This window comes from Ranitomeya imitator, chromosome 5, assembly GCF_032444005.1.
Source record: "Ranitomeya imitator isolate aRanImi1 chromosome 5, aRanImi1.pri, whole genome shotgun sequence".
Classification (NCBI taxonomy): Eukaryota; Metazoa; Chordata; class Amphibia; order Anura; family Dendrobatidae; genus Ranitomeya; species Ranitomeya imitator.
This window is the reverse complement of record NC_091286.1, coordinates 122,507,669-122,535,603: the sequence shown is the minus strand read 5'-3', so window position 1 is coordinate 122,535,603 and position 27,935 is coordinate 122,507,669. Positions and strand designations below refer to the sequence as shown.

At 45.7% G+C, this 27,935-nt stretch overlaps 1 protein-coding gene across 5 annotated transcripts in view; it reads left to right on the top strand.

The window, feature by feature from the left end:
* BIRC6 (baculoviral IAP repeat containing 6) overlaps positions 1 to 27,935 on the top strand; it is a 403,914-nt gene that overhangs the window by 172,786 nt on the left and 203,193 nt on the right. For all 5 annotated transcript variants that reach the window (XM_069769115.1, XM_069769114.1, XM_069769117.1 and 2 more), the window contains exons 44-47: positions 390 to 523; positions 1,642 to 1,769; positions 2,808 to 3,370; positions 21,238 to 21,413. In XM_069769115.1, coding sequence (XP_069625216.1) covers positions 390 to 523; positions 1,642 to 1,769; positions 2,808 to 3,370; positions 21,238 to 21,413 — 1,001 coding nt within the window. The remainder of the gene's footprint in view (positions 1 to 389; positions 524 to 1,641; positions 1,770 to 2,807; positions 3,371 to 21,237; positions 21,414 to 27,935) is intronic.

Sequence of the window (27,935 nt, the reverse complement as noted above, 5' to 3'; positions counted from 1 at the left end):
TGGCTCCAGTTTCTTATCTAATGAACCAGGTCGCCCCACTCTTGCCTCACATATATTCATAGGAAAGAAAGACTAGACTTGATTGATTTCTGCTGTCATAAATGTATGTTCTTAATTTAACCCACCCTTTCTACTGAAAATACATCGACACTGTACGGGCAGCTGTGGATGAGGACACAAGACCGTCTGTCAGAGGTTAGATTATAAAGACTTGAGAAAACGGTGAATCTACTTCACAGAACTCCCATAAATGTAGTAGCTTGCATCAGTCCCTGATGTTTTGTGCCCAGCGTCAGTATTTTACTTTATTCATTAGCCTAAATTTAATGAAAATGAATACCTGAAACAAAATGCATTGTAACCCGTGTGCTCATTGCTCCTCTTCCCAGCTGGACCCAGCAGCACTATTGGAGCTCAGGAAAACACTGCCCAGTTGTTGGTCTCAGACCCAAATCTCCTTCATGTCCTTGTGAAATTTCTCTCAGGAACAAACCCTCATGGGACAAACCAGCACAGTCCCCAGGTAAGGCTGCACGAAGTGTTTTCACATGGTCTATAAAATAGAATTGTTAAATATTTTAGGGCTTACTATACAGTCCTCCACACTATTGGGGTCGTACTTGCAGTTTCGAGGAACCAAAGATTGAGATTTATCTGTCCTGAGTTCTGTGCCGCCAAGGAGTCAGATGTAGAATTTCATGTTAGGGTTTGCAAAGGGATCATTGAGATCCAGGTGAGGGTGGACGGTCAAAGGTTTTTGCGTCTGTGTATGACACTTTCCCATCGGCATGTCTCCTGTACATACAAATCCCTAGATCTCAGAACTGCTCGCTCAATTATGTCCTGATTGTTTCCTAATGAATTGTAGCTTGCAGTGTTAGGTGCAGATGAGGGACATGTCTGCGGTTCTCAAGCGACCCTCTTCTAGCCACAACTCAAAGTATACAGGGGCTGGTTTTTATGGAGAAGTGCTAGAATGCATTATTAGTACGGCTCAATCAGGTGTCTGTGCAAATCTGTCCGAGAAATATTGGAAACCGTCATGTTCTCGTCAGGAGAGCCGCGGGCCATGCTCGGAACGAATGGCACGGATGTCTGAATGAGCCTATAAAGGGAATCTGTCACTATAAAAATGCTGGTCGGTGGCATAGTATTGAGCAGGACAAATTGATCTATAGTTTAATAGGAAACAGTTCAGTATAGCTCATTGCTTAAAATCCCTGCTCTTTGTGCGATTAAAAGTCTAGTGTTCCCTATATGACAGTGAATACCGCAGTATCTGTCAATCACTACGTAGGACCACCCACTGGACTCCTAAGCTCAGAATGAGCAACAAATAAATGACAACTAAATGTACGCCTTCAGTCATGCATCAGATTTCTCATCTTTTCCTCCTATATAGCGTGCAGCTGACCAGCTTGTTTTTATACTGACAGGTTCACTAGAATGAGGCACGTTATTAGTCACGTGGCCGATGTACCTGCGAATTACAGAGCTCATTAGCCACAAGGGCACAACTGTCTGACTCATGTACAAGAATTCTTCTCTAACATTCCACATTGTGATGAGTAATGTTACTGATTCCCTGTGTGAATGTGTTCCTGTAGGAAGCGGTCTAATTCTCTGGTTCTTTCTGTCCAGGTTGGGCCCACTGCTACTCAGGCAATGCAGGAGTTCCTGACACGGCTACAAGTCCATCTTTCTGCCACAAGCCCTCAAATGTTCAGTGAATTTTTATTAAAACTTATACACATGCTTTCCACAGAGAGGTATGCAATGCCGTCCTGTAACGTCATAAATATAAATATTTTTAGAGGCTTTTGTCCGCTTTTGATTTGGCGCTCATTTGGCTTTTGCATTTAAGCCAAATTCTGGTTGTAATAATCCTTTGGGCGAGTGCTGTCCCCTTCCCTATCATTTAACCCTACTCACTTGGCCGTTTTTTTGTTTTATAGTGTCAAAAACTTAAAAGGCAAATTTTTGACATTTATCAAATACCGTGTTTTTTTTCTTCTAACTATAGATTTTTATTAAATAATTATTCAAATAGCAAAAAGGTACGTTGTAGTGATCAAAGAGAAAACAAACCTTTAGTTTGGTGGAGTACAAGGGGAGGTTCTAACGTAACTGACGGGAAGGAGGAGAGGGTAAAGGAGGGGGAAAAGGAGCCCGAGGGTGGCGTTAGTGGAGTCTAAATGTAATATAAAGAATTAGGAGGAATCTTGGGGGTCAGGAGCATGTAAGCGAAGTGGGGGTGTGGCGAAGGGAGTGTGGTTGGCGTATTCCGCCCAGGGAAGCCAATTGTTCACATTTTTGGACTTTACCCATAGGTATGACAGATAATATTTTTCATTGATCGTATACCAAGAAAGGTGTCTCTTGACTTCTGATGAATCTGGACCTGATTTTTTTCCTGGCCAATGTTATAGTTTGCTAGGCCGCTAAAAATATAAATGAGATGAGAATTTGGGTGTGTTTAGGGATGGTAGGGATGTGTTTAGTAAGGCTTCCCAAGGGTTTTTTTCTTTTAAAGGGAAGTGTTTGACTGAGAGAATAAGGTGATGTACCCTAGTCCTTACCTTGTTTTTTTTTTCAATAGAGGAAATACATTAAAGCAGCTGCCAATATGAAGATTTATTTTTTGCCTAGCACATATGAAGCATGAAGACATGCTGCTAACCAAATATCTGAGTTCAGGTTTTAATATAATTCAGTAATTATTTCTTTAAAGAAACAAACTGAGATAATTTAAAAGCAGAAAGCCTATAAAATCTAACACCTTGCCCCCCACTTTCGTTCTTTTATAGAGGCGCATTTCAGACAGGACAAGGACCTCTGGATGCTCAGGTGAAACTCTTAGAATTCACTCTGGAACAAAATTTTGAGGTGGTCTCGGTCAGCACCATTTCTGCCGTCATAGAATCTGTTACCTTCCTGGTTCATCACTATATCACCTGCTCGGACAAAGTGGTGTCTCGCAGTGGATCTGACAGCTCCGTTGGGGCACGGGCCTGTTTTGGTGGCTTGTTTGCCAATATTATTCGACCTGGCGATGCCAAAGCCGTGTGTGGAGAAATGACACGTGATCAGCTGATGTTTGACTTGTTGAAATTGGTCAACATTCTGGTTCAGTTGTCTCTGTCAAGTAACAAAGAGTTTAGCGCCCGTACGCCTGTTGTCAGCAGCACCACAGATAGCGTGTCTGATGAAGAGAAAGTCTACGGTGGAAAAGATGCCAACAGCAATTCTTCAGCTACACAAAGTTCCACTTCATACGTGGCAGATTTGGTGCTTGCCAACCAGCAGATTATGAGCCAGATTCTCTCCGCTCTCGGCCAATGCAACAGCAGTGCAATGGCCATGATTATTGGTAAGTGTTTTAAATCCACTTATTACTTATACTGCTTTAGTGTGCTTGTAAGCAGATATTTGGGTTTCAGCATGTAGCTTTGTGACCTGAATTCACACATCGGTTTGTCTTTGATTTTTACTTTTATGACTATTATTTACTATTGATTGCTTTGTGATGCTGACTGGTGTATTTATTTTGTATGGCTGTATAATCCTCACATTAAGATGAGCTCAGGAAGAAATTAACAAAGGAATAAAAGGGTTTAGCCAGCCCACCAGTGGCGGTTCTTGCAGCGGAGCACAGACATGCGTCCGGATCAGATGTATGAGAACAAGAAAAGGAGGAAGACTATTCCAGCTCCGGTTAAAAAAAAAGGGGTAACAGTAACATCTTGCAACAAGTTCCATCTGATGTCAAACCATGATATAGGAGAGACGGGCCATCCATTCTAGGACATGTCCTCCGATTGATGGACCTTCTCTCCTGTATCATGGTTTGATATCAGATGAAACTTGTTGCAAGATGTTATTGTTAACTTTGCCCTCTGTTTAAAGAAAATCTCTAAATGATTTTTTTTTAACTGGAGCGGGAATCCTCTTCCTCCTTTTACAGAATGAAATTGCTTATGAATGAGTGTATTCAAGTTAGACCTACAATGTGAGATTTTAGCAGTAGGAGGACACTGGCGAGGTGGCCAGAGATTGATGTGATTCTCAGGGAATTAAAACAAAATAAACTACTAAAGGAATGTCCTTAGAAATATATTTTTAACTAGGAAGTCAGTTTTTTTCTTCTCGGAAATAAAGTACTGTAATATAGAATTAAAATGGCCACGGTCTTTTTAAACTGACAGCTCTCCTAAAATGTTAGAGCAGGTAGCTGAGAGTATGTGCTGTAGGGAGCTCGTCTGCTTTACCTAGAGATACCATGTAGAAAGACAATGTATTTCTTCCATTTTCTTACTAATGCACCAACAGTTGTCTGCTTCTCACCCAGCTTCTTACTTATGGTTTTGTAGCCCATTCCAGCTTTGTGCGGGTCTATGAACTTGTCCCTGACATCGTTATAAAGCTCTTTGGTCTTGCCCATGTTGTAGAGGTTAGTCTGACTGATTAATTGAGTTTGTGGACAGGAGACTTTTATAAAGGTGATTATGTAAGACAGCTGTCTGTAATGCAGGTAATGAGTTGATTAAGAGCGTCTTACTGGTCTGTAGGAACCACAACTCTTAGGGTACGTTCCCATGGTCCGTTAATGCTGTGGATTGGACGCTGTGTACAGCCGCAGAGGACAGATGTTGCAGCATATAGTGGAGGGGATATTATGAAATCCCATCTCCACTATGCGTGCAGGGACACCCGTGGCATCCCTGCATATACGCACATGCGGCATGTCTTTCTAGACCGCAGCATGTCAATATATCTTTGCAGAGACGCTCAGTCTTCGCAAGATAAATATCACAGTCCAATGTATTGGACGCGGTGATTGCACAGTTCAATGAACACATGCGGAATCGCCGTGCATACAAAAGGAGGCAGCACTTTGGATGGAGCGGGCATGTGCTGCGTCCAAAGCGCTGCCAATACTGACCGTGGAAGCATACCTTTAATTTCTCACTGCAAAATGCAAATTTATATAATTTACACAATGTGATTTTCTGGATTTTATTTTTGATATTCTATCTCTCAATTTTAAAATTAACCTACCCTTAAAGGGAACCTGTCACCCCATTTTTTCATTAGGAGATAAAAATACCGTTAAATAGGGCCTGAGCTGTGCCTTACAATACAGTAGGGTATTTTTATTCGGACTCCCATGACAGCACTACGAGAGAGGGGATCCGCCCTTCAGGAACAGGAAACCTACAGATACAAAAGGGCGGTACCTCTCCCCATGCATCAGTTGGTTTCCTGTTCCTGGAGGGGCAGGATCCTACAGATGAATCTCGTAGAATGGATCCCAGGCCGGCCGGTCGAATCAGGTAGCGGGGGGGTCTCCTACCTCGACCGGTGCGGAAGCTCCTGGAAGACATCACGGTGGTCCTGGTGGACTGCACGTCAGTGATGTAGACAGCAGGGAGCAGAGTCCAGAGGATTCCTGATCTCCGTTAGCGCCGGTAAGTATATCGCTCCTTCGGTCCATGTGGTGGTGCAGCACGGTGGTGATGTAGCGGTGCCAGGAGGGGAACGCTATCCGGAACGCTGCTGCGTGCTCTTCGGCGTCCTGCATCGCTCTCAGCGTTAGCTGGAGCGTTTCCGGTGCAGTGACGTCGAGGGGGCGGAGTCAGCAGGCGTTTCCGGTCTCTGGGTGACTGCGCATGCGCAGTTCATCCAAGATGGCGGCGCCCATCGATCCTGAACGCCGGTCTCCTCACACACTGCGCTGACCCCCCAGATGTAGTCTCATCAGCCGGAACCAATAGGAGTGGCGCCAGGCAGCCTGCTGACCGGTTCTGAGGGGGATTTAAGCAGGAGCTGGGAATAGAGCTCTGCCTTTGGTCACATCCACATCATGGAGAGTGATGGTGAGCGGCAGCTTCAGTTGCCGGAGGACGTGCGACAAAAGCCCACGGAGAAGGAGCATGCCAGAAGTGACCAGTCCAGCCGTAAAAGCTCGTCCAAGCAGGGATCCAGAGCATCGACTGGCAAAGAACCCCCTCGTGTTCCGGTACCTTTTTTGGCGTACACTGGTAAGAGATCTACGTGAATGCTCACTCAGTGACGCGGGCCCCTTATACTTTGTCATTTTAGGGAAAGAAAAGTGCAAAGTCGAAACATAAGGAGTGTGCCCTGTGTGAAGTCCCGTTACCAGATTCTTATATTAAAAAATTATGCGCCTCCTGTATACAACAGACGGTGAGGTCTACAGGAGTGGAGGGGTTGAGTGACATCAGGCTAGATAGATGGTATCACCCTTATTGTCCTCCCCTAGGTAGCGGAAGAATCTGCTTCTACGGCTAATCTGCGTGAGATGATCCGTACAGAAGTAAGGGAATCCCTGCGGTCTATGTCCCAGGCGGGGAGTTCAAAACAGAGAACCTCGGTGATCTCTGATTCATCAGAGGAAGATAAGGATGAAGGTTCCTATGGCTCAAATCTCTCTTCCTCGTCATCAGAAGAGGAATCTGGCCGATTCTGTCTGCCTCTGGACCGGGTAGATAAATTAGTTAAGTCGGTCAGAGGTACGATGGGCCTAGAAGAACCTAAGACTCCGCTTTCCCGTCAGCAACTAATGCTCAGTGGTTTGGAACACAAGAAGCGTAGGTCCTTCCCGGTGAATGATAAAATTCAAGACCTGATTCTCCGGGAATGGAAGAAACCGGAGAAGAAAGGCTCATTACCACCAGCCTTAAAACGCAGATATCCCTTTGAGGATACGACTGTGGATACCTGGGACAAGGCCCCTAAATTAGATGCTGCGGTAGCAAAGGCATCAAAAAAGGCCGCATTACCTTTCGAAGATATGGGATCCCTTAAAGACCCCCTTGACAGGAAGGCGGATACCTTCCTTAAAGGTACCTGGGAGATGGCAGCCGGATCGTTGAGGCCAGCGGTGGCTGCGACTTGTACAGCCAGATCCCTAATGGTCTGGCTGGAACAGTTGGAATCCCAGCTTAAGGAAGGTGCTTCCAGAAGTTCCATTCTAAGTGCGCTTCCGGTGATTCAAGATGCTGCGGCTTTCCTGTCGGACGCGTCGGTCGATTCGGTCAGGATGGCGGCCAGAGCAGCAGGACTCTCCAACGCGGCTCGTAGAGCCCTGTGGTTGAAATGTTGGTCGGGTGACATTCAATCAAGGTCCAAATTATGCGCTATCCCATGCAAAGGGGAATACCTCTTCGGACCAACCTTGGATGACCTGCTTGAAAAGGCTGGAGATGACAAGAAAAAATTCCCGAGTTTGTCATCATCTTCTTATCGGCGTCCATTCAACAGGAGGAGATTTGGTCGCGGAAGGAAGCGCGCATCCTCACCCGCTAGAGAGAATTTTAGATGGGAGGATAGACGCAGGAGAGGTACGGGTTACATGTTCCGCCGTTCCTCAAAAGAACGTAAGAAACCGGACCAATGACTAGCGATCCCTGTGGGAGGGAGATTGTCAGCCTTCTCTTCCACATGGTCTAACATCTCAAATAGTGACTGGGTCCGAGGTATTATTTCAGAAGGTCTGAAATTAGAATTTATTCACTGGCCTCGGGATAAATTTATGTTAACCCCCTTACGTTCCTCCACTATTGAACAGACGGCTTTGGAGGCAGAAGTTGTGAGTTTATGCCTCAAAAACGTGCTGATTGAAGTTCCAGAGTCAGAAAGAGGGAGTGGATTCTACTCTCCCCTTTTTCTGATCCAGAAACCAGACAGATCATTTAGGACTATTATTAACCTTAAATCCCTGAATGAATACCTGGTTAAAGCCACATTTAAAATGGAGTCAATCAGCTCTGCAATTAAAATGTTGTTCAAACACTGCTTCATGGTAGTTGTGGACTTAAAAGATGCGTATTATCATGTTCCTATCCATGAAAACTTTCAGAGGTTTCTACGTGTGGCGGTGTCTATGGGGGGTATTGTTCGACATTTTCAATTTAGAGCCCTTCCCTTCGGCCTCTCAACGTCTCCCCGAGTATTCACTAAAGTAGTTGCGGAGGTCATGGCGCATTTACGTGAATCTGATATCCTCATAATTCCTTATCTGGATGATTTCCTGATAGTTGGGAACTCAGCAGACCATTGCCTTGCTCAGGTAAAAACAGCTATATCTAAGCTAGAGAATCTGGGCTGGATCATGAATTATGAAAAATCCCGATTACAACCCCTAAAAAACCAGAGATTCCTAGGTCTGCTGTTAGATTCCGAGTCCCAACAATGCTGTCTTCCAACTGATAAACTGCGCCATATCCAACAACAGGTATTAAAAGCAATTAAAGAACCAACCATGACTCTTAGACAGGCTATGTCCTTGTTAGGTTCCCTAACTTCCTGTATTCCCGCCGTCCGTTGGGCCCAGTTCCACTCCAGACCTTTACAGTTTGACGTACTGAATTATGACAGAGTCTTACAGGGTTCCTTGCAGGGTCAGATGACATTGAGTCCAGAGGTTCTGACATCTCTTAGATGGTGGCTAAGGGAAGACAATCTGTCAGCAGGAGTTCCCTGGGTGACTCAAGTGACTCGGGTAGTTACGACGGACGCCAGCCCCACAGGGTGGGGGGCACACATGGGTGACGTGGTAGTCCAGGGTCTATGGGACCCCCAAACATCAGCCTCTTCTAATCAAAAGGAGTTGTTGGCGATTGAATTATCAATTAAGGAACTCCTCGTGTATCTACAGGGTCACCATGTCAAAATCCTCTCCGACAATCAGGTGGCAGTGGCCTACGTGAATCACCAAGGTGGAACACGCTCCGAGTCCCTGATGGAAATAGCGGACCGCCTGCTCCAGATAGCGGAAAACCATTTTCTATCTTTATCCGCAGTACATATAAAAGGGAAGGAAAATATAAAGGCGGACTTTCTAAGTCGAAACACCTTAAGACAAGGAGAGTGGTCTCTGAACACAAAAATCTTCAACCAGATTGTCCGCAGGTGGGGTCATCCAGAGGTGGACCTATTTGCCAACAAGGACAACAGAAAAACGAAAAAATTCTGTTCCTTGAATCCCAGGGAATATCCGCTGGTAGTGGATGCCTTCCTGATCAGATGGGATTTCCGGTTGGCTTATGCGTTTCCCCCGCTAAACCTGTTGCCTCTGGTGGTCAGAAAGATAAGGGAGGATCAAGCGAGAATCATACTGATCGCTCCGTTCTGGCCCCGAAGGGCTTGGTTCTCCTGGCTCAGGACCATGTCGGTGGAAGACCCCTGGGTACTGCCAGACATCCCGGACCTACTTCATCAAGGTCCGATCAACCATCCACAAGTGAAGGGTCTACATTTGACGGCTTGGTCTTTGAAAGGTCACTGTTAAAAAACAGAGGATTTTCTCCAAACCTCATTGATACCCTTATGAAGAGTAGAAAACTCATAACAACTAAGATCTACTCTAGAACTTGGAGGAAGTTTCTGGCCTCTTCAAATTTTAATATCGAAGAGGGTTTACCAATTAACCAGATTCTAGAATTCCTGCAGAGAGGGCTAGAGCTAAATCTATCCACGAGTACGCTAAAAGTACAAGTCTCAGCCCTAGGGGCCTTATTTTCTTGCAACATTGCTGGTAATTATTGGGTATCAAGGTTCATCAAAGCAGCTAGTAGATCCAGACCTATACACAGGAATAGGTCAATGCCCTGGGATCTTAACCTAGTCCTCTCAGCCTTGACTAAAGAACCGTTTGAGCCTTTACATTCAGCCTCACTTAAATTACTATCCCTCAAAACAGCATTTTTGGTGGCAATTACATCTGCTCGTAGGGTAGGAGACATACAGGCTCTTTCTAGGCTGTCCCCCTATACAGAGTTTCTACAGGACAGAGTAGTCCTCAGACCAGATCCAGCTTACTTACCAAAAGTGGCCTCAGAATTTCATAGATCTCAGGAGATAGTTCTACCATCATTTCTCCCTAATCCTTCTAATTCCAAAGAGGAGTTACTCCATACGTTAGATGTTAGGAGATGTCTCTTAGAATATATATCAGTCACTGATGCTTGGAAGAGAGAGGAGGCGTTGTTTCTATCTTTCCAAGGTCCCAGGAAAGGTCTTAGAGTGTCGAAGTACACGCTAGCGAAGTGGATTAGGGAGGCTATCTCTCTGGCTTATACTGCAGGTGGAGGTCCAGCTCCGCAGAATCTGAGGGCACATTCCACTCGGGCCATGGCTGCATCCTGGGCTGAGAGATCTGGAGTTTCCATCGACCAGATATGTAAGGCAGCTACGTGGTCATCCCCTTCCACCTTTTTCAAGCACTATAGGTTGGACTTGGGGTTCTCTTCTGATCTCACCTTCGGGTTAAGGGTGCTACAGGCTATAGTCCCTCCCTAAGGTAGTTTACATCTCTGTAATTCTCTCGTAGTGCTGTCATGGGAGTCCGAATAAAGCATTAAGCTACTTACTGGTAGCGGCATTTTTCGGAGGCCCATGACAGCACCCTTAGTTCCCTCCCTATTCACGTGGGGGTTGCTCTTCCCATAATGTATATAATGAGATAGATAGATCTCACGTGTGGTATATAGTTCATTATGATTGATTATTTTTGGACATAAACTGTATATAATGTATGTTTGTGTGCTACTGACCGCGGTAGTCCTCTCAGGCTCTAATATACAACTGATGCATGGGGAGAGGTACCGCCCTTTTGTATCTGTAGGTTTCCTGTTCCTGAAGGGCGGATCCCCTCTCTCGTAGTGCTGTCATGGGCCTCCGAAAAATGCCGCTACCAGTAAGTAGCTTAATGCTTTTGTCCCCTGATTCCCTACCTATGCTGCCGAAATACCTTACAAAAGTGGCCTTTTTCGCATGTCAATCAGGCTGGTCAGGTCGGATGGGCGTGGTCACAAGCGCTGTTTCTCCCCCACATCTTGCGTATGTTCCAGTTGGTGGCGTAGTGCTTCTCGCATGCGCAAGTGCCGAATGCACTGTGCAGCTGTAGAAAAAGAGCGCGCTTGCCGCTATTCAGCGGTTTCTCGGTGGGCGCGGCCATCTTCCTGAGGCCGCGCGTGCGCAGATGGAGTCTCCTGCTTCCCGGGGCTTCAGGAAAATGGCCGCCGCGATGTCCATCTGCGCACGCGCGGCCTCAGGAAGATGGCCGCGCCCACCGAGAAACCGCTGAATAGCGGTGAGCGCGCTCTTTTTGTACAGCTGCGCAGTGCATTCGGCACTTGCGCATGCGAGAAGCACTACGCCACCAACGGGAACATACGCAAGATGTGGGGGAGAAACAGCGCTTGTGACCACGCCCATCCGACCTGACCAGCCTGATTGACAGGCGAAAAAGGCCACTTTTGTAAGGTATTTTGGCAGCATAGGTAGGGAATCAGGGGACAAAAAATACCCTATTGTAAAGCACAGCTCAGGCCCTATTTAACGGTATTTTTATCTCCTACTGAAAAAATGGGGTGACAGGTTCCCTTTAATATTATAGATTGTTCATGTCTTTGTCAGTGGGCAAACTTACAAAATTACCAAGGGACCAAATACTTATTTCCTTCTCCGTAGAGCTTATAAATACTTTTTTTTTCAACATTTGTGTTGGTGACTAACAGGATAAATGGCTCGTTATGCAGGGAATTTATCAATAAATACACAAATGCTGGTGGGTTGGAGGTCATGGAAGACCTGACAGGTTCTCTTTAAATGCTGCTGTTAATCATTGACTGTAACACATATACCGCCATTTTCCCGGAGTTCAGTCCACCACATAGGAAACCATGTGACTGCGGGGGCTCTGGGCTTTCACAAAATCTCAGCAGAGTCCCCACACCACCGACCACCCGCAGCACCGCACATCCGAACACCCCCTCATCCCAGCCTGCGGCCGGTAAGGTGTATCCGCATTATAGACCCACCCCTATTTTCCCCCTAAATTTGGGGGGGGAAGAAGTGTGTTTTATAATCTGAAAAATACTGTATATATTACATATTTGGCAGCAAAATGTTTAATCTATGAGCTATATCAAATTGACTGGATTTGTAAATGCTTTACAGAAGGGTAAAAAATGCAATAAGGAGCAACTTCTCCCCCTCCCCCCTAGAAATTTCTGATTTATTTTAGTGCCGTAAAAAAAAAAATCAAAAGCTAAAAATGTTTGGTATCAGGCTAAGTTTAATAATCTGCAGAATCCTGTTGTCAGGTAATTTTTATTTCAACATTTCACCACATTTGGATTTTCTTTTTCATTTTCCCTTAATCTATATGGTAAGATAAATTCTGGTGTTCAATGCTATGACTTGTCCCTCAAAAAACAAGCTCTTATACTTTTTGACATAAAAAAATTGACTATTTGAAAAACTGAAGAAAAAAAACTGTGAATTGACGCTAATAGCCGCTAATTGCTGCGAGGGTAGGAGCGGCGGATGGGAGTTTTCATGTGCCACTCCTGCGTTATAAATAATTAAAAAAAAACAACCCCGGTGTGGGTTCCCCCCTAATTTTGATAACCAGTCAGACAAAACGCACCGCTGCCGGCTGCAACCCCCAGCTGTCAGCTGCAACCCCCAGCTGTCAGCTTCAGAAAGGCTAGTTATCAAGAATAGAGGGGTCCTCACGCGTTTATTAAAAAAAAATTATTTAAATAATTTTAAAAAAAGGCGTTGGGTACGCCCATTTTTGACAACCAGCCTTGCTAAAGCTTACAGCTGAAGGCTGGTATTCTCAGGCTGGTAAAGGTACCTTCACACTGAGCAACTTTCCAACGAGAACGACCGCGATCCGTGACGTTGCAGCGTCCTGGATAGCGATCTTGTTGTGTTTGACACGCAGCAGCGATCAGGATCCCGCTGTGACATCGCTGGTCGGAGCTAGAAGTCCGGAACTTTATTTGGTCGTCAGGTCGGCATGATTCGTCATGTTTGACAGCAAAAGCAATGATGCCAGCAATGTTTTTCATGGAGCAAACAACCAGCGAGAACGATAAGTATGTCACTGGATCGCTCCTGCATCGTTCAGCTGTTGCTGGTTTTTGACGTCTCCTAGCGACCTAAACAGCGACACTGCAGCGATCGGCTCGTTGTCTATATCGCTATAGCGTCGCTAAATGTGATGGTACCTTTAGGGGCAAATGATTTAGGCCCCCCTGCCTAAAAATAGCAGCCCGCAGCTGCCCAGAAAAGGTGCATCTATTAGATGTGCCAATTCTGGCGCTTTGCCCAGCTCTTCCCACTTGCCCTGTAGTGGTAGCAAGCAGGGTAATGAGTGGTTTATGTCACCGTACTATTGTAAGGTGACATTAAGCCGGCTTAGTAAGGCCGGTTTCACACGTCAGTGGCTCCGGTACGTGAGGTGACAGTTTCCTCACGTACCGGAGACACTGACTCACGTAGACACATTGAAATCAATGTGTCTCTGCACATGTCAGCGTGTTTTCACGGACCGTGTCCATGTGCAAAACACGGAGACATGTCAGTGTTCGTGGGAGCGTACGGATTACACAGACCCATTAAAGTCAATGGGTCCGTGTAAAACACGTACCGCATGGACGCTGTCCGTGTGCAGTGCAGGAGACCGCACTACAGTAAGCGCTGTCCCCCCCATGTGGTGCTGAAACCGCCATTCATATCTTCTCTCCAGCAGCGTTCGCTGGCGACAAGATATGAAGAATCCTTTTTTTTTTTCTTTTTTTTCGTGTTTAAAGTAAAGATCCCTGTCCCCACCCCCCTCCCACCCCCTGTGCGCCCGCCCGCTGTTAATAAAATACTCACCCGGCTCCCTCGCAGCTTCTCCTGTATGAGCGGTCATGTGGTGCCGCCGATTACAGTCATGAATATGCGGCTCCACCTCCCATAGGGATGGCCTACGTGAGCTCACAGACACGGCTAACTCCGGTACCGATTTTTCCGGTACCGGAATTATCTGGACGTGTGGGACAGGCCTAATGGAGAGGTGTCAATAAGACACCTGTCCCTTACTAATCCTATAGTAATTAAAGGGAATAAATAAACCCACACACATGCAGAAAAGTCTTTTAATGAAATAAAACACCACACAGTTTTGCAATATTTTTATTGTTCTACCATTCCAAGCAAAGCCCTCGATCTTCTGTAATAAAAATAAAATAAAAAAGCAAAAGTTTACTTCCTGATCTGTCGTAGTCCGATATAACGAGTTTCCCACGCAGTATCTGGGGGAGATAAAGCTTACAACCGGGAGCGCTGCTAATGTGACCACCACCGGCTGTAAGCGACTGGGGACCCAGGCTCAGTAACTAGCCTGCTCCCTCACAGCCTGACCTGAGATAACCTCTGCACCGTGGGAAAATGCAGGTAATGTATCAGTCTATCTACAGGAAGTTTTTTTTTTTGTCTGTGTGCACTCAACTTTATTGGCATGCACAAAGCGAAAAAAACATGAAAGCACTCACCTAAGTTTAAGTTCACACAGGGCGTGTGCTGCTTTTTTTATGCAGATTTTCAGCTGCTTTTTACAGTACCAGCAAAGCCTATGAGATTTCAGAAATCTCATGCACACACATTGGTTTTTTGTGTGATCAGGATTTTGTGCTTTTCAGCGTCTTTCACCCATTGACTTGAATGGGTGTTGAAAAAACGCAGGTATCATTATTTCTCCTTCGCCTCATTGGGGGACACAGACCATGGGTGTATGCTGCTGCCACCAGGAGGCTGACACTAAGTAATACAAAGAAAAGGTTAGCTCCTCCCCTGCAGTATACACCCTCCTGCTGGCTCCCAGCTAACCAGTTCTTGCTTAGTGTCCGTAGGAGGCACACGGACGGGTCTGCTATTCAGACCCAAAGAACTCTTTTTTACCGTTTTTTACTTCTTACTACGGTCGAATGGGGCGACGGATTCTTTCATGTTCCGATCTCCTCGAACCATCAACAGGCGAGCACGGGAGTTTTACCTCTCCGTATCCTCTCCTGCGACGTGGGAAGCCACTGCCTGAGCTGATTTTAGGGGCGACGGGCCCCTTCAAGGGCACCGATCTCCCCCCTCCCTTATCAGACGAGCACTGGAGTTTCACCTTCAGTATCCTCTTCTGCAGCCAGGCCTATTGCCGGACATTCAGCCCTGTCCACCAGGTTTTACCCTCGGCTGTACAGAGGCACCTTCCAGCGTGGCGTCCGTGCAGCACACCCTGCATCACCACTGAAAAAGCGGATGATGGAAGGAGGCAGACGGTTCCTCTCCACCCCTCTTCTGCAGGGATGGTGGATGGAGGCTCCCCAACCCTGCACCGTCTTATCTACCCGGGCACAGCTCCTACCTGCAGCCCCCTCCATATTGGGGTAAGTGCTCCGTGAGATTTGGGTTTTCCGGCGGTCAGAGGAGGGCTCCATAGCGACTGGGTCCCCACAGAGCTTCGCGGCACTTTTCTCCTCAGTCTGCGGGTGCGCGCCGGCTGAAGCCATCAATTTAGTCCCCGGCTTCGGCCCTGTTTAGGCCGCATCCCGGGAAGCCCCGCCCACCGCGAGATCTCGGCGGCCATCTTCTTCCTCCTCCATTGCGGTCACTATTTCTTCTGGAGGGGGCTGCGGCCGGCGGTTTTTCAGCGCTGAAGTCAGCGCTATTCCAGACGGGGGACTCAGAACCTGAGTAAGGTGAATCGCCCCAATATCTCCCCCCCCCCCCCGGCACGCATCCCGGCAGCATTAAGGGACTAGCTTTCCCTGTTTTTTTTTTTTTTTTTTATATATATACTTAAGGCTGCAATCTCTGGTGCTCCTGCACACTACAGAATGTATAGTACAGTGTGCAGGCTTGCAAACAGAGAGCTGTGAGTTCCCAGCAATGAAGCTCTCATGACTCATTCCCTGGTGACTCATTCCCTGGTGACTCATTCCCTGGTGACTCATTCCCTGGTGACTCGTTCCCTGTTGACTCATTCCCTGGTGACTCGTTCCCTGGTGACTCATTCCCTGGTGACTCATTCCCTGGTGACTCATTCCCTGGTGACTCGTTCCCTGGTGACTCGTTCCCTGGTGACTCGTTCCCTGGTGACTCGTTCCCTGGTGACTCATTCCCTGGTGACTCATTCCCTGGTGACTCGTTCCCTGTTGACTCATTCCCTGGTGACTCGTTCCCTGGTGACTCGTTCCCTGTTGACTCATTCCCTGGTGACTCATTCCCTGGTGACTCATTCCCTGGTGACTCATTCCCTGGTGACTCGTTCCCTGTTGACTCATTCCCTGGTATTTAATACTCTGCCCGGTAGTCGCTGGGCCCATAGGTGCATCCCCAGCTTTCCATGCCTTTTTATTAAACCCAGGACCAGCATTCCCTGGTCTTAAGGGTCCCCTAGTTTTAAAAGGGTCACATCCCCAGCATTCTCTGCTCTGCCAGAAGCCGGTCTCCTTTTCCTTAGTACTTAATCGGGCCAGTATGCCCTGGTCTTAAAGGCGCAGGGCCAGTAGGCACTGGTCTTAAAGGCACATGGCAAGTATGCCCTCGTCTTAAAGGCACATGACCAGCATCCCTGGTCTTAAAGGAGCATGACCAGCATACTTGTTCTTAAAGGCACATTACCAGCTTTGCTGGTCTTTAAGGCATTTGTTCCAACATTCCTTTCATGACCAGTATTCCTGGTCTTAAAGGCACGTGACCAGCATGCCCTGGTCTTATAGACTCGTGACCAGTATCCCCTGGTCTTAAAGACACGTGTCCAGTATACCCTGGTCTTAAAGGCACATGACCAGTATGCCCTTGTCTTAAAGGCACGTGACCAGTATTTCCTGGTCTTAAAGGCACATGACCAGTATGCCCTGGTCTTAAAGGCACGTGACCAGTATCCCCTGGTCTCAAACGCTATAACCAGTATGCCCTGGTCTTAAAGGCACATGACTAGTACGTCCTGGTTTTTCAAGGCCATGACCAGTATGCCCTGGTCTTTAAGGCACGTGACCAGTATCCCCTGGTCTTAAACGCAATAACCAGTATGCCCTGGTCTTAAAGGCACATGACTAGTACGTCCTGGTTTTCAAGGCACATGACCAGTATGCCCTGGTCTTAAAGGCACGTGACCAGTATCCCCTGGTCTTAAACGCAATAACCAGTATGCCCTGGTCTTAAAGGCACATGTCTAGTACGTCCTGGTTTTCAAGGCACATGACCAGTATGCCCTGGTCTTAAAGGCTCATGTCCAGTATGCCCTGGCTTTTAAAGGCACACGACCAGTATAACCTGGTCTTTAAGGCACGTGACCATTATGCCCTGGACTTAAAGGCTCAGGACCAGTACGCCCTGGTCTTAAACGCAAATGACCAGCATACCCTGGTTTTAAGGGCACATGACCATTATCTCCTGGATTTCAGCATGGCCTGCTTTTAAAGGCACATGAACAGTATGTCATCTTACAAAAGGCACAAGACCAGTATTCCCTGGTCTTAAAGGCTCATGGCCAGTAACCCCTAGCCTTAAAGGCGCATGACCAGTATTTACTGGTCTTAAGGGCACATCATCTATCCTAAGCTGGTCACCCTAACTGAGCTCTGGAGCACTCACATGCTCCCTCTCCTACAATGGGAGCCGTCGGCTAGCAGGGGCCGCAAGTATTCTAGAAAAACGTACAGGTTCTAGAAAATCTCCATCAACATTTGACAGTGATGCACTGGAAGACCTCTAAGTAGGATACCATACCTGGTCGGAATTTTATGGGTGACGGGTCCCTGGCTCCGATTTCCCCCCACACCTTCAACAGACGAGCACACGGAGTGTCGCCTCCATGTATCTTCTTCTGCATCCAGGTCTATCGCCACAACCTGCCCTGTCCACTCGGAAACCTCAATTCTGGGGATGTGGCGTCCACATTTGTGGCGTCCCAACAGGGAGGTTTTTCCCCCCTTTGTATCAGATGCAAGAAAGTGGACGATTCCTCTCCACTTCCCTGTTAAGAAGATGGTGGATCGAGGTTTTTCCTTATTTTCTTCTCTGCACGACGATGGCAGAGACCTGCTGGTTACAGTCCCGCATTCTGTCACTTGGCAGACTCGCCGGGCAGAATTTCTTGCGGTATTCCTACCAGTATCCTGGCCGGTGTATCATCAATTAAGATTCCACAGACGGTCGGATAGCAAATCTAGTTCGTTCCGTCTTGTGGTTTCGGGTTCAGCGCTCTACCCTTCCTTAGCCGCCACATGGGTTGCTTGACCAAAGGGAGAGAATGAAAGTCTCCGGGTCCCAGACCTTATCTACTTCGTTCCACAGTATAGCTGGCCAATCAAATCTTCTGAGCGGGAGACTAGCAAGGGATCGTATCTCTTCTTCAGGCTCAACCAGCAGTGGAAGCATTGGCCAGGACAGTCTAGATCTAAGGGATCTTGGTTCCAAAATGGAGGGAATGAAAAGTATCTCCATTCCTGGACCCCAAACTTCTAACAACCTTTGACAGGGCCCTTTCTTTTTTCGGATGGAGTTCCTCCGCTCAGCCACTTCTTCAACAGAGAAACGTGGTTGTTTTCTGGCATCCATCGTCATTCGGGATTCTTACCCTCACATACCTATTTCTCCTCTCTACTATAATCTCTTCGCCTTTCCATTCGCGAACAGTATTTTCACGACCTGGCCCTTCTGCCTGGCTACCACACCAGAGTGGTCGCAAGGGTCATGGCGGTTGTCATGTTCTTCTTGCACCTTAGAAGCATGGTCGTCCTGCCCTATTTGGTCGACTTTGTAGCCGCTCTCCTAGGACTACGCTGAGTCGTCCATATCACTTGCAATTACCTCTCTATTGGGCTAGCAGCTAAACTTAGACAAGTTTTTTTTTTTTTTTTTTTCCTCATTCTCAGCCCAGCAGATCCTCTTTGAGGATGATCCTGCCCAAGAAGGATGGTTATTCTCTCTCGGGTCTAGGTCGTGGCCCTTTTACAGGGAGCTTGCGCACTCGATCTCTCATTCCCTCGGTTCTTTCAATTCGCTAGGAGGGTTCTGAGGGAAAGGACATCTACGGAAGCAGTTTCCTTCGCTGCGCTCGTTTTCTGCAAGTCAATCAGGCTCTCAAAGGGTAGTCTCTGAGCTCCTTTCTCTTCCAGAGCCTTCTCCTGGCCCAAGGGCTATTGGGAGATACCATTGCCAGTTTTCTTCTCCCGATCATCTCTCTGTAGATCCGAACGGTACGGCTATTCCTTCTGCAGGCCCTCTGCCTTCTGGCGGGTCTTCAGTTGGATAATGCCTCGGCTGTGCCCCAAGTTAGCCATCTAGCAAGTACCCTCAGTCAAGCGCCATGGCTAAGGTACCTCGCACTCTCTGATGGGCCGAGTTCTATCTTCGGTGATCTCAACAGTACATTCCCTGGAGTAGAACACTGGGCGGCAGACATATTCAGCCGTCCGGGCTTTTCCTCAAGTGAGTGGGAACTTCACTCGGAAATCTTCCATCGGACCTGCCTTCACTGGAGTACTCCAGAGGTAGTTCGGATGGCGTCCAAACTGAACGCCAATGTACTCCAGTTCATGGTTTGGCCTCGCGATCCAAGACCATTGCAGTGCATGATCTATTCTTCCATGGTACCAATTTCCATAACCCCTCTTCCACTACGTCTGAATCCTTTTCGGAAGCGGGTAGGGCCCCAGTGATCCCGGGAGACCCGCACTGACCATGTCAGGTTTTTTTCTCGCTTGCGGTACTAGTATTTTTCCGGCTTATTCTCTCAAGCTGGAAATATGGTCTTTCTTGCAGGCCCCAACCTGTAGTTCTTCCCTACCGCGTACCGTTAAATCCGTGGGACCTTAATGGTCCTGGGCATCTTACAGTGGACTCCTTTTCTGATCCGGATAGACTTTTCTATCAGGGAGGGTCTCTCCCCTTCCTTCTCTGCGTTCTTGTCCTCCTGATGAGTCTTCAGATCTCGACGCTCTGTTCTTTATCTTTTTTCCTTATTACCTTCAAGGCAAGGTTGCCCTCTAGCCATCCCCTTCCCTCGTTGCCAAGGGGTATTATATCTCCACTGTTGCAGGGGCATCGTCCTCTCATCTCCTTCGGCTCTAGTCCACAAAGCGGAATGGGTTCTCCATAATCTGGAAGAAGCGAGTGCTCCGAGTGGGTACGTATCGAGGACGACGTCCTTCCAAAGGTTGGACATTTTACTCGGGTTTTTCGATGGTAAGTAGGCTTCCTGACGGTCGCAGGAAGGGTTTAGCCGTTTTTCTTCGGGCACGTTAGCCTGGTGGATTCTTTTCTCCATCCAGGAGTCCTTTCGCGCTAGATGCCAGCCTATCTCCCTGTCTGAGGGCTCTAGGCACCAGACGTCGGCAAGCACGACCGCAGGCTTGCGAATTCCTCCAGGCCGCATGCATTCTTGAAGCACTATAATTCACTCACTTCCACAGATGTGAGTCTGGGCAGGTGGACTTTGCAGGCCGCGGTGGTGCACTTGTAAGTAGCGGCTACACGGCCTGAAGTGATGTTGTCCCCACCCAGGGACTGCTTTGGGACGTCCCATGGTCTGTGTCCCCCAATGAGGCGAAGGAGAAATAGGGATTTTTGTGTACTCACCGTAAAATCCTTTTCTCCGAGCCATTCATTGGGGGACACAGCTCCCACCCTGTTATTAGCTTACGCTTTGTTTTTATCTTTTGATATGTTATACTCTTATATATAATGTGACATGCTTTATGCTTATATGTCGTTATTGATCTCCTACTGCTTTTGCACCGAACTGGTTAGCTGGGAGCCAGCAGGAGGGTGTATACTGCAGGGGAGGAGCTAACTTTTTCTTTGTATTACTTAGTGTCAGCCTCCTGGTGGCAGCAGCATACACCCATGGTCTGTGTCCCCCAATGAATGGCTCGGAGAAAAGGATTTTACGGTGAGTACACAAAAATCCCTATTTTCTGCGTTTTTGCTGCTGAAAATTCAAGGACATTAGCATGGACAAAGAGAAAAAAAACCATAAAAAAAACTCACCAAAAACGCAACAAAAAACGCACCAAAGCCTGCATTTTTTACGCAGCTTCTTTCCTGCCAAGAAGATCAGGTTTTGCTGCAGAAAAAAAGCAACAAAAACGCCCTGTGTGAACTTGCCCTTAGAAGAACATGGCTGCTTTCTTGCAAAAACATTAACACAAGTGTGCACAGGTTTTTGCAAGGTAGCAGCCCGAATGCGCTCATACTGCACAGCCTCTTTATCCAGGGGTCATGGTTTTATGTAAAATATCACTTTGTTTTTGCACAAACTTTTTCTCTCTATACCAGCATTGATGTGTAGGATTTTTGCAGTTCTGCTAAATGCTAAAATATTTTTTTCTTGGCACCTTATCAAAATCCTAATGAAATAATGTTCACTTCTAGGTGCAAGTGGTTTACATTTAACAAAACATGAAAACTTTCATGGAGGACTGGATGCTATATCGGTTGGTGACGGGCTGTTCACCATACTCACCACTCTCAGTAAGAAGGCCACCAGTGTTCAAGTCATGCTGCAGCCTATTCTAACTTACATGGCCTGTGGCTATATGGGCAGACAGGTAAATATAACCCATTTCTTCTAGAAATCTATCTCTGTAAGTGATGACATATTGCTAGGATGATTTCTGAGGATCCTAGCTCCATATCCCACCCCCGATCCTGAGAATGAAGGTGCCACAATGCTGATTCAGTGCTCTTCGGACTTTTTAGGGTATGTGCACACGATGCTGAAAACGCTGTGGGTCCGCAGCAGTTTCCCATGAGTTTACATTACAATGTAAACCTATGGGAAACAGAAAACGCTGTGCACATGCTGCGGAAAAAAACGCGTGGAAACGCAGCGGTTTACATTCCGCAGCATGTCACGTCTTTCGGCGGATTCCGCTGCGGTTTTACACCTGCTCCAATAGAAAACTGCAGTGAAATCCACAAAAAAAAAACGCGGTAAATGCACTATAAATCTGCAGCAAAAGCGCAGTGTTTGTGCCCTGCAGATTTATCAAATCCGCTGCGGAAAAATCCGCAGTGGACCAATATACGTGTGCACATAGCCTTACAGTTTTTTCCTTGCACTAAGGTGTGCCCAGTCACAATCTGAAGTACAGCTTCATTTAAAGGGTGCCTTTCAATAGGATTGACACTTCTAAGCCTTCTATATAGGCATTCAGGTCATAGATAAATAAAATGATACCGTGATATCTGTGCTCCGATGTCTTATTCCAGAGAAATTCACCTTTCTTCTATATAAATGAGTTGTTTAGATCTACAGGCAGGACATAAATCACCTGGACAGTCTGCCTCCAGAGCTTATTATTAATGAAGGGTGGCATTACCAGGGTGAGACATGTAATGACTGACCGTTATAATCCTACTCAGCAGAACTGATCTCGCTACAAATACTTCTACAGCAGTAGTCGTCATCTCTGCTGCAGAGCTGTGCTTGACTACAACAAAGGGTATGTGTCCACATTCAGGATTGCATCATAAAATCCTGACCAAATCTGCATCTGAGGTCACTGGCAGGTCACATGTGCTGTCCTTGCATTGTTTCTGCAATGCCGCATGTCAGTTTCCGCGGGTATACTGCATGCGTCTTTTAATCCATAGTGGAGATGGGATTTCATGAAATCCCCTCCACTATGCTGTAACATCTGGACCCTGCGTGTTTGACGCTGCGGCTGTACGCAAGCATTTCCTGAACGTGGAAACATACCCTATCAGTTCTTCAGCTTCCATCTCATGGGTAGCCAGTTTGGGAGAAGGGGAGTACAGCTGAGAGTTGTAGTTGTTTGTAATGAGACAAAAGTTTAGCTCTGCTGTAATGTTACTTATAATCACACACAACTATGCAGTGAGATCAAGATGGGTACTGTCAGTCTTCACATGTCTGGCCCAAAGATCTTGAAAATTAATTTATGTATTAAGAAAGTTAACTTTCATTAGCTTTTTATGACCTATATGCACATATAGAGTGCTTAGGGGGGCTGATCAGACTGACAATCCCTTTATAAAGGAACTGTTTAAATTTTATTTATTTTTTTAATTTAACCCCTGTGTGACAGAGCCAATTTGGTACTTAATGACCGAGCCAATTTTTACAATTCTGACCACTGTCACTTTATGAGGTTATAACTCTGGAACACGTTAACAGATCCCGCTGATTCAGTGACATATTGTACTTCATGTTAGTGGTAACATTTCTTCGATATTACTTATTTATGAAAAAACGGAAATATGGCGAAAATGTTTAAAATTTTGCAATTTTCAAACTTTGTATTTTTATGCCCTTAAATCAGAGAGATATGTCACAAAAAATAGTTAATAAATAACATTTCCCACATGTCTACTTTACATCAGCACAATTTTGGAAACAACTTTTTTTTTGTCAGGGAGTTATAAGGTTTAAAAGTTGACCAGCAATAATTTTCTCCAACAACCACTTATCAACCCCTTTCGACATATCGAATGGTACCCGTCAGGGGTGTCCCCTCTCCCCCTTGCTCTTCGCATTGGCAATGGAACCACTGGCCCGAAGCATCAGAGAAGATTCGGATATTTCAGGATTTCAAACGCCCTCTAAAAATTACAAAATCGGTCTGTTTGCAGACGATGTAATTCTAACACTGACTAACCCTATGACCTCCATCCCCAGAGTACGAGGAGTGATTGAGACATTTTCTAGCATCTCCTACTTTAAGATAAACGAGGCTAAATCCCAAATCCTTCAGTTTAACCTTAATCCCAGACAAATTGAAGAGATTAAAAAACATACGTCATGGAGTTGGGCAGAGGAGGATATCACCAATTTGGGTATCAAAATCACCAGAGACCTCAACACACTAATATCAACAAATCTAGATTTGCTGACTAAAAATATTTCACTCGACCTAGGTTTTTTTTCCGGCAAATATCTGACATGGTGGGGAAGGAATCTGGCTGTCAAATGTTTCACAATACCAAAAATCTTATACAGGTCCTTCTCAAAAAATTAGCATATAGTGTTAAATTTCATTATTTACCATAATGTAATGATTACAATTAAACTTTCATATATTATAGATTCATTATCCACCAACTGAAATTTGTCAGGTCTTTTATTGTTTTAATACTGATGATTTTGGCATACAACTCCTGATAACCCAAAAAACCTGTCTCAATAAATTAGCATATCAAGAAAAGGTTCTCTAAACGACCTATTACCCTAATCTTCTGAATCAACTAATTAACTCTAAACACATGCAAAAGATACCTGAGGCTTTTATAAACTCCCTGCCTGGTTCATTACTCAAAACCCCCATCATGGGTAAGACTAGCGACCTGACAGATGTCAAGAAGGCCATCATTGACACCCTCAAGCAAGAGGGTAAGACCCAGAAAGAAATTTCTCAACAAATAGGCTGTTCCCAGAGTGCTGTATCAAGGCACCTAAATGGTAAGTCTGTTGGAAGGAAACAATGTGGCAGAAAACGCTGTACAAAAAGAAGAGGAGACCGGACCCTGAGGAAGATTGTGGAGAAGGACCGATTCCAGACCTTGGGGAACCTGAGGAAGCAGTGGACTGAGTCTGGTGTGGAAACATCCAGAGCCACCGTGCACAGGCGTGTGCAGGAAATGGGCTACAGGTGCCGCATTCCCCAGGTAAGGCCACTTTTGAGCTACAGAGAAGCAGCACTGGACTGTTGCTAAGTGGTCCCAAGTACTTTTTTCTGATGAAAGCAAATTTTGCATGTCATTCGGAAATCAAGGTGCCAGAGTCTGGAGGAAGACTGGGGAGAAGGAAATGCCAAAATGCCTGAAGTCCAGTGTCAAGTACCCACAGTCAGTGATGGTGTGGGGTGCCATGTCAGCTGCTGGTGTTGGTCCACTGTGTTTCATCAAGGGCAGGGTCAATGCAGCTAGCTATCAGGAGATTTTGGAGCACTTCATGCTTCCATCGGCTGAAATGCTTTATGGAGATGAAGATTTCATTTTTCAGCACGACCTGGCACCTGCTCACAGTGCCAAAACCACTGGTAAATGGTTTACTGACCATGGTATTACTGTGCTCAATTGGCCTGCCAACTCTCCTGACCTGAACCCCATAGAGAATCTGTGGGATATTGTGAAGAGAAAGTTGAGAGACGCAAGACCCAACACTCTGGATGAGCTTAAGGCCGCTATTGAAGCATCCTGGGCCTCCATAACATCTCAGCAGTGTCACAGGCTGATTGCCTCCATGCCACGCCGCATTGAAGCAGTCATTTCTGCCAAAGGATTCCCGACCAAGTATTGAGTGCATAACTGAACATTATTATTTGTTGGTTTTTTGTTTGTTATTAAAAAACACTTTTATTTGATTGGATGGGTGAAATATGCTAATTTATTGAGACAGGTTTTTTGGGTTATCAGGAGTTGTATGCCAAAATCATCAGTATTAAAACAATAAAAGACCTGACAAATTTCAGTTGGTGGATAATGAATCTATAATATATGAAAGTTTAATTGTAATCATTACATTATGGTAAATAATGAAATTTAACACTATATGCTAATTTTTTGAGAAGGACCTGTATATATTCAGATCTATCCCTGTCCCTATCCCCACCCCATACCTGAATAATATCCAGAATCTAATAAACACTTACATTTGGAGGAATAAGAGAGCTAGGGTGGCTCAGGAGGTCTACCAAATATAATTGCGCACTACAATGCTAACATAATAAAACAGAGTTACTTCTGGTGGGCCACAGATGACACCCCTGCATGGGTGGATTTAGAAACCTTCATAAACTTAAACCAAGCGCCAAAAGACCTAATTATTAAGCAACTTCTGAAATCTAAAAACTGGAGCCATAGATCACACCCGGTATTCATGGCGTCATGTGATGCATGGCGTGAATTTGCCAACCTGAACACCGAGCCAAATAAATTTAAAACACTTGGAAACATGCCCTTATCCTTTATCTTCAGTACATATAATGAAATAATCAGCCCCATTTGGGCAAATCACCAAATTCTGAAACTCAGGGATATTTTCAATGGAAAAAATTTCCTTCCCTTTGAATCACTAAGGGATACTTTTGCCGTTCCGTCCTCCGCCTTCTGGGACTACCAGATAGTAAAAAAACCAAGTAAAAAAAATTTATCGCAAATAAATCATCATTCTCAGAACCTTCTATTAACCTGCTGTGTAATCCAGGCCACAGCATCTTCTGGATCTATAGGTACATTTATGGGTGGTTCAGCAAGAATATGGTTTTTACCAAAACTGCTTCCATGATTAGGTGGGAGAGAGACCTTCAAACTACATTCCAGACAGAAGAGTGGGAGGAGGCACTTTCTTACACTTACTCGTCCACGATCTCCTTAACCCTGCAAGAGTCCGTCTTCAAGATGATATCTAGGTGGTATCTAACCCCTTCAAGGCTATTCTCCATAAATGATAGCATCTCTCCTGACTGCTGGAGGAATTGTGGGAAAAGGGGAAACATACTCCATATTTTCTGGCAATGCCCTAAACTGAAGCCATTGTGGCGAGGAATCTCCAACATTATAAACACTTTAGCAAAAGGGAAGATTGACCTCTCCCCTCAACTCGCACTGCTGTCCATAGGTATTGACCGTATTAACCCCTCTCTTAGGCCCATTGTGGCACATAATCTCCTCGTAACTAAAAATTCCATTGGAAAAAACCTTGCCCTCCTACAAAGCAAGAAATTATTGATCTGGTCTCCCTACATAAATCTTACGAATATAAATTTTCCATTGCCAATGCAGGTTCTAAAAAATTTGCCATCAAATGGCATCGCTGGTTAGAGATTTATCCCTAATATATCTGGTCATACATATGTGGGTTCTTGTAATTACAGAACGTTGATAAATGTTAAACTTACATTGTTTATTTCTTCTACTACATAAAATACTTGAGTTATTGATTTTTAAGGACCACATCACATTTGAAGTCATTTTAAGGGGTCTATATGATAGAAAATAGCCAAGTGTGACACCATTCTAAAAACTGCACTCCTCAATGTGCTCAAAACCACATTCAAGAATTTTATTAACCCTTTACGTGCTTCACATGAACTGAAACAATGTGGAAGGAAAAAATGAGCATTTAACCATTTTTTTGCAAACATTTTACTTCAGAACCAATTTTTTTTATTTTCACAAGTGTAAAAACAGAAATTTAACCATAAATTTTGTTGTGCAATTTCTCCTGAATACGCCGATACCCCATAGGTGGGGGTAAACCACTGTTTGGGCGCACCGCAGAGCTTGGAAGAGAAGGAGCGCCGTTTTACTTTTTCAATGTAGAATTGGCTGGAATTGAGATCGGATGCCATGTCGCATTTGGAGAGCCCTTGATGTGCCTAAACAGTGGAAACCCCCCACAAGTGACACCATTTTGGAAACTAGACCCCTTAAGGAACTTATCTAGATGTGTGGTGAGCCCTTTAAAACCCCCAGGTGCTTCACAGAAGTTTATAACGTAGAGCCGTGAAAATAAAAAAATCACATTTTTTCTACAAAAATGATCTTTTTGCCTCCAAATTCTTATTTTCACAAGGGTAACAGGAGACCACAAAGGTTGTTGTGCAATTTCTCCTGAGTACGTCGATACCCCATATGTGGGGGTAAACCACTGTTTGGGCACACCGCAGAGCTTGGAAGAGGAGGAGTGCCGTTTTACTTTTTCAATGTAGAATTGGCTGGAATTGAGATCAGACGCCATATCGCGTTTGGAGAGTCCCTTATGTGCCTAAACAGTAGAACCCCTCAACAAGTGACACCATTTTGGAAACTAGACCCCTTAAGGAACTTATCTAGGTGTGTGGTGAGCACTTTAAACTCCCCAAGTGCGTCACAGAAATTTATAAAGTAGAGCCGTGAAAATAAAAAATCCTTTTTTTCCTCAAAAATGATTTTTTAGCCTGCAATTTTTTATTTTCTCAAGGGTAACAGGAGACATTGGACCCCAAAATCTGTTGACCAGTTTGTCCTGAGTATGCTGATACCCCATATGTGAGGGGGGGGGGGCGCACTGTTTGGGCACCCATCGAGGTTCGGAAGGGAAGGAGCGCCGCTTGGAGTGCAGACTT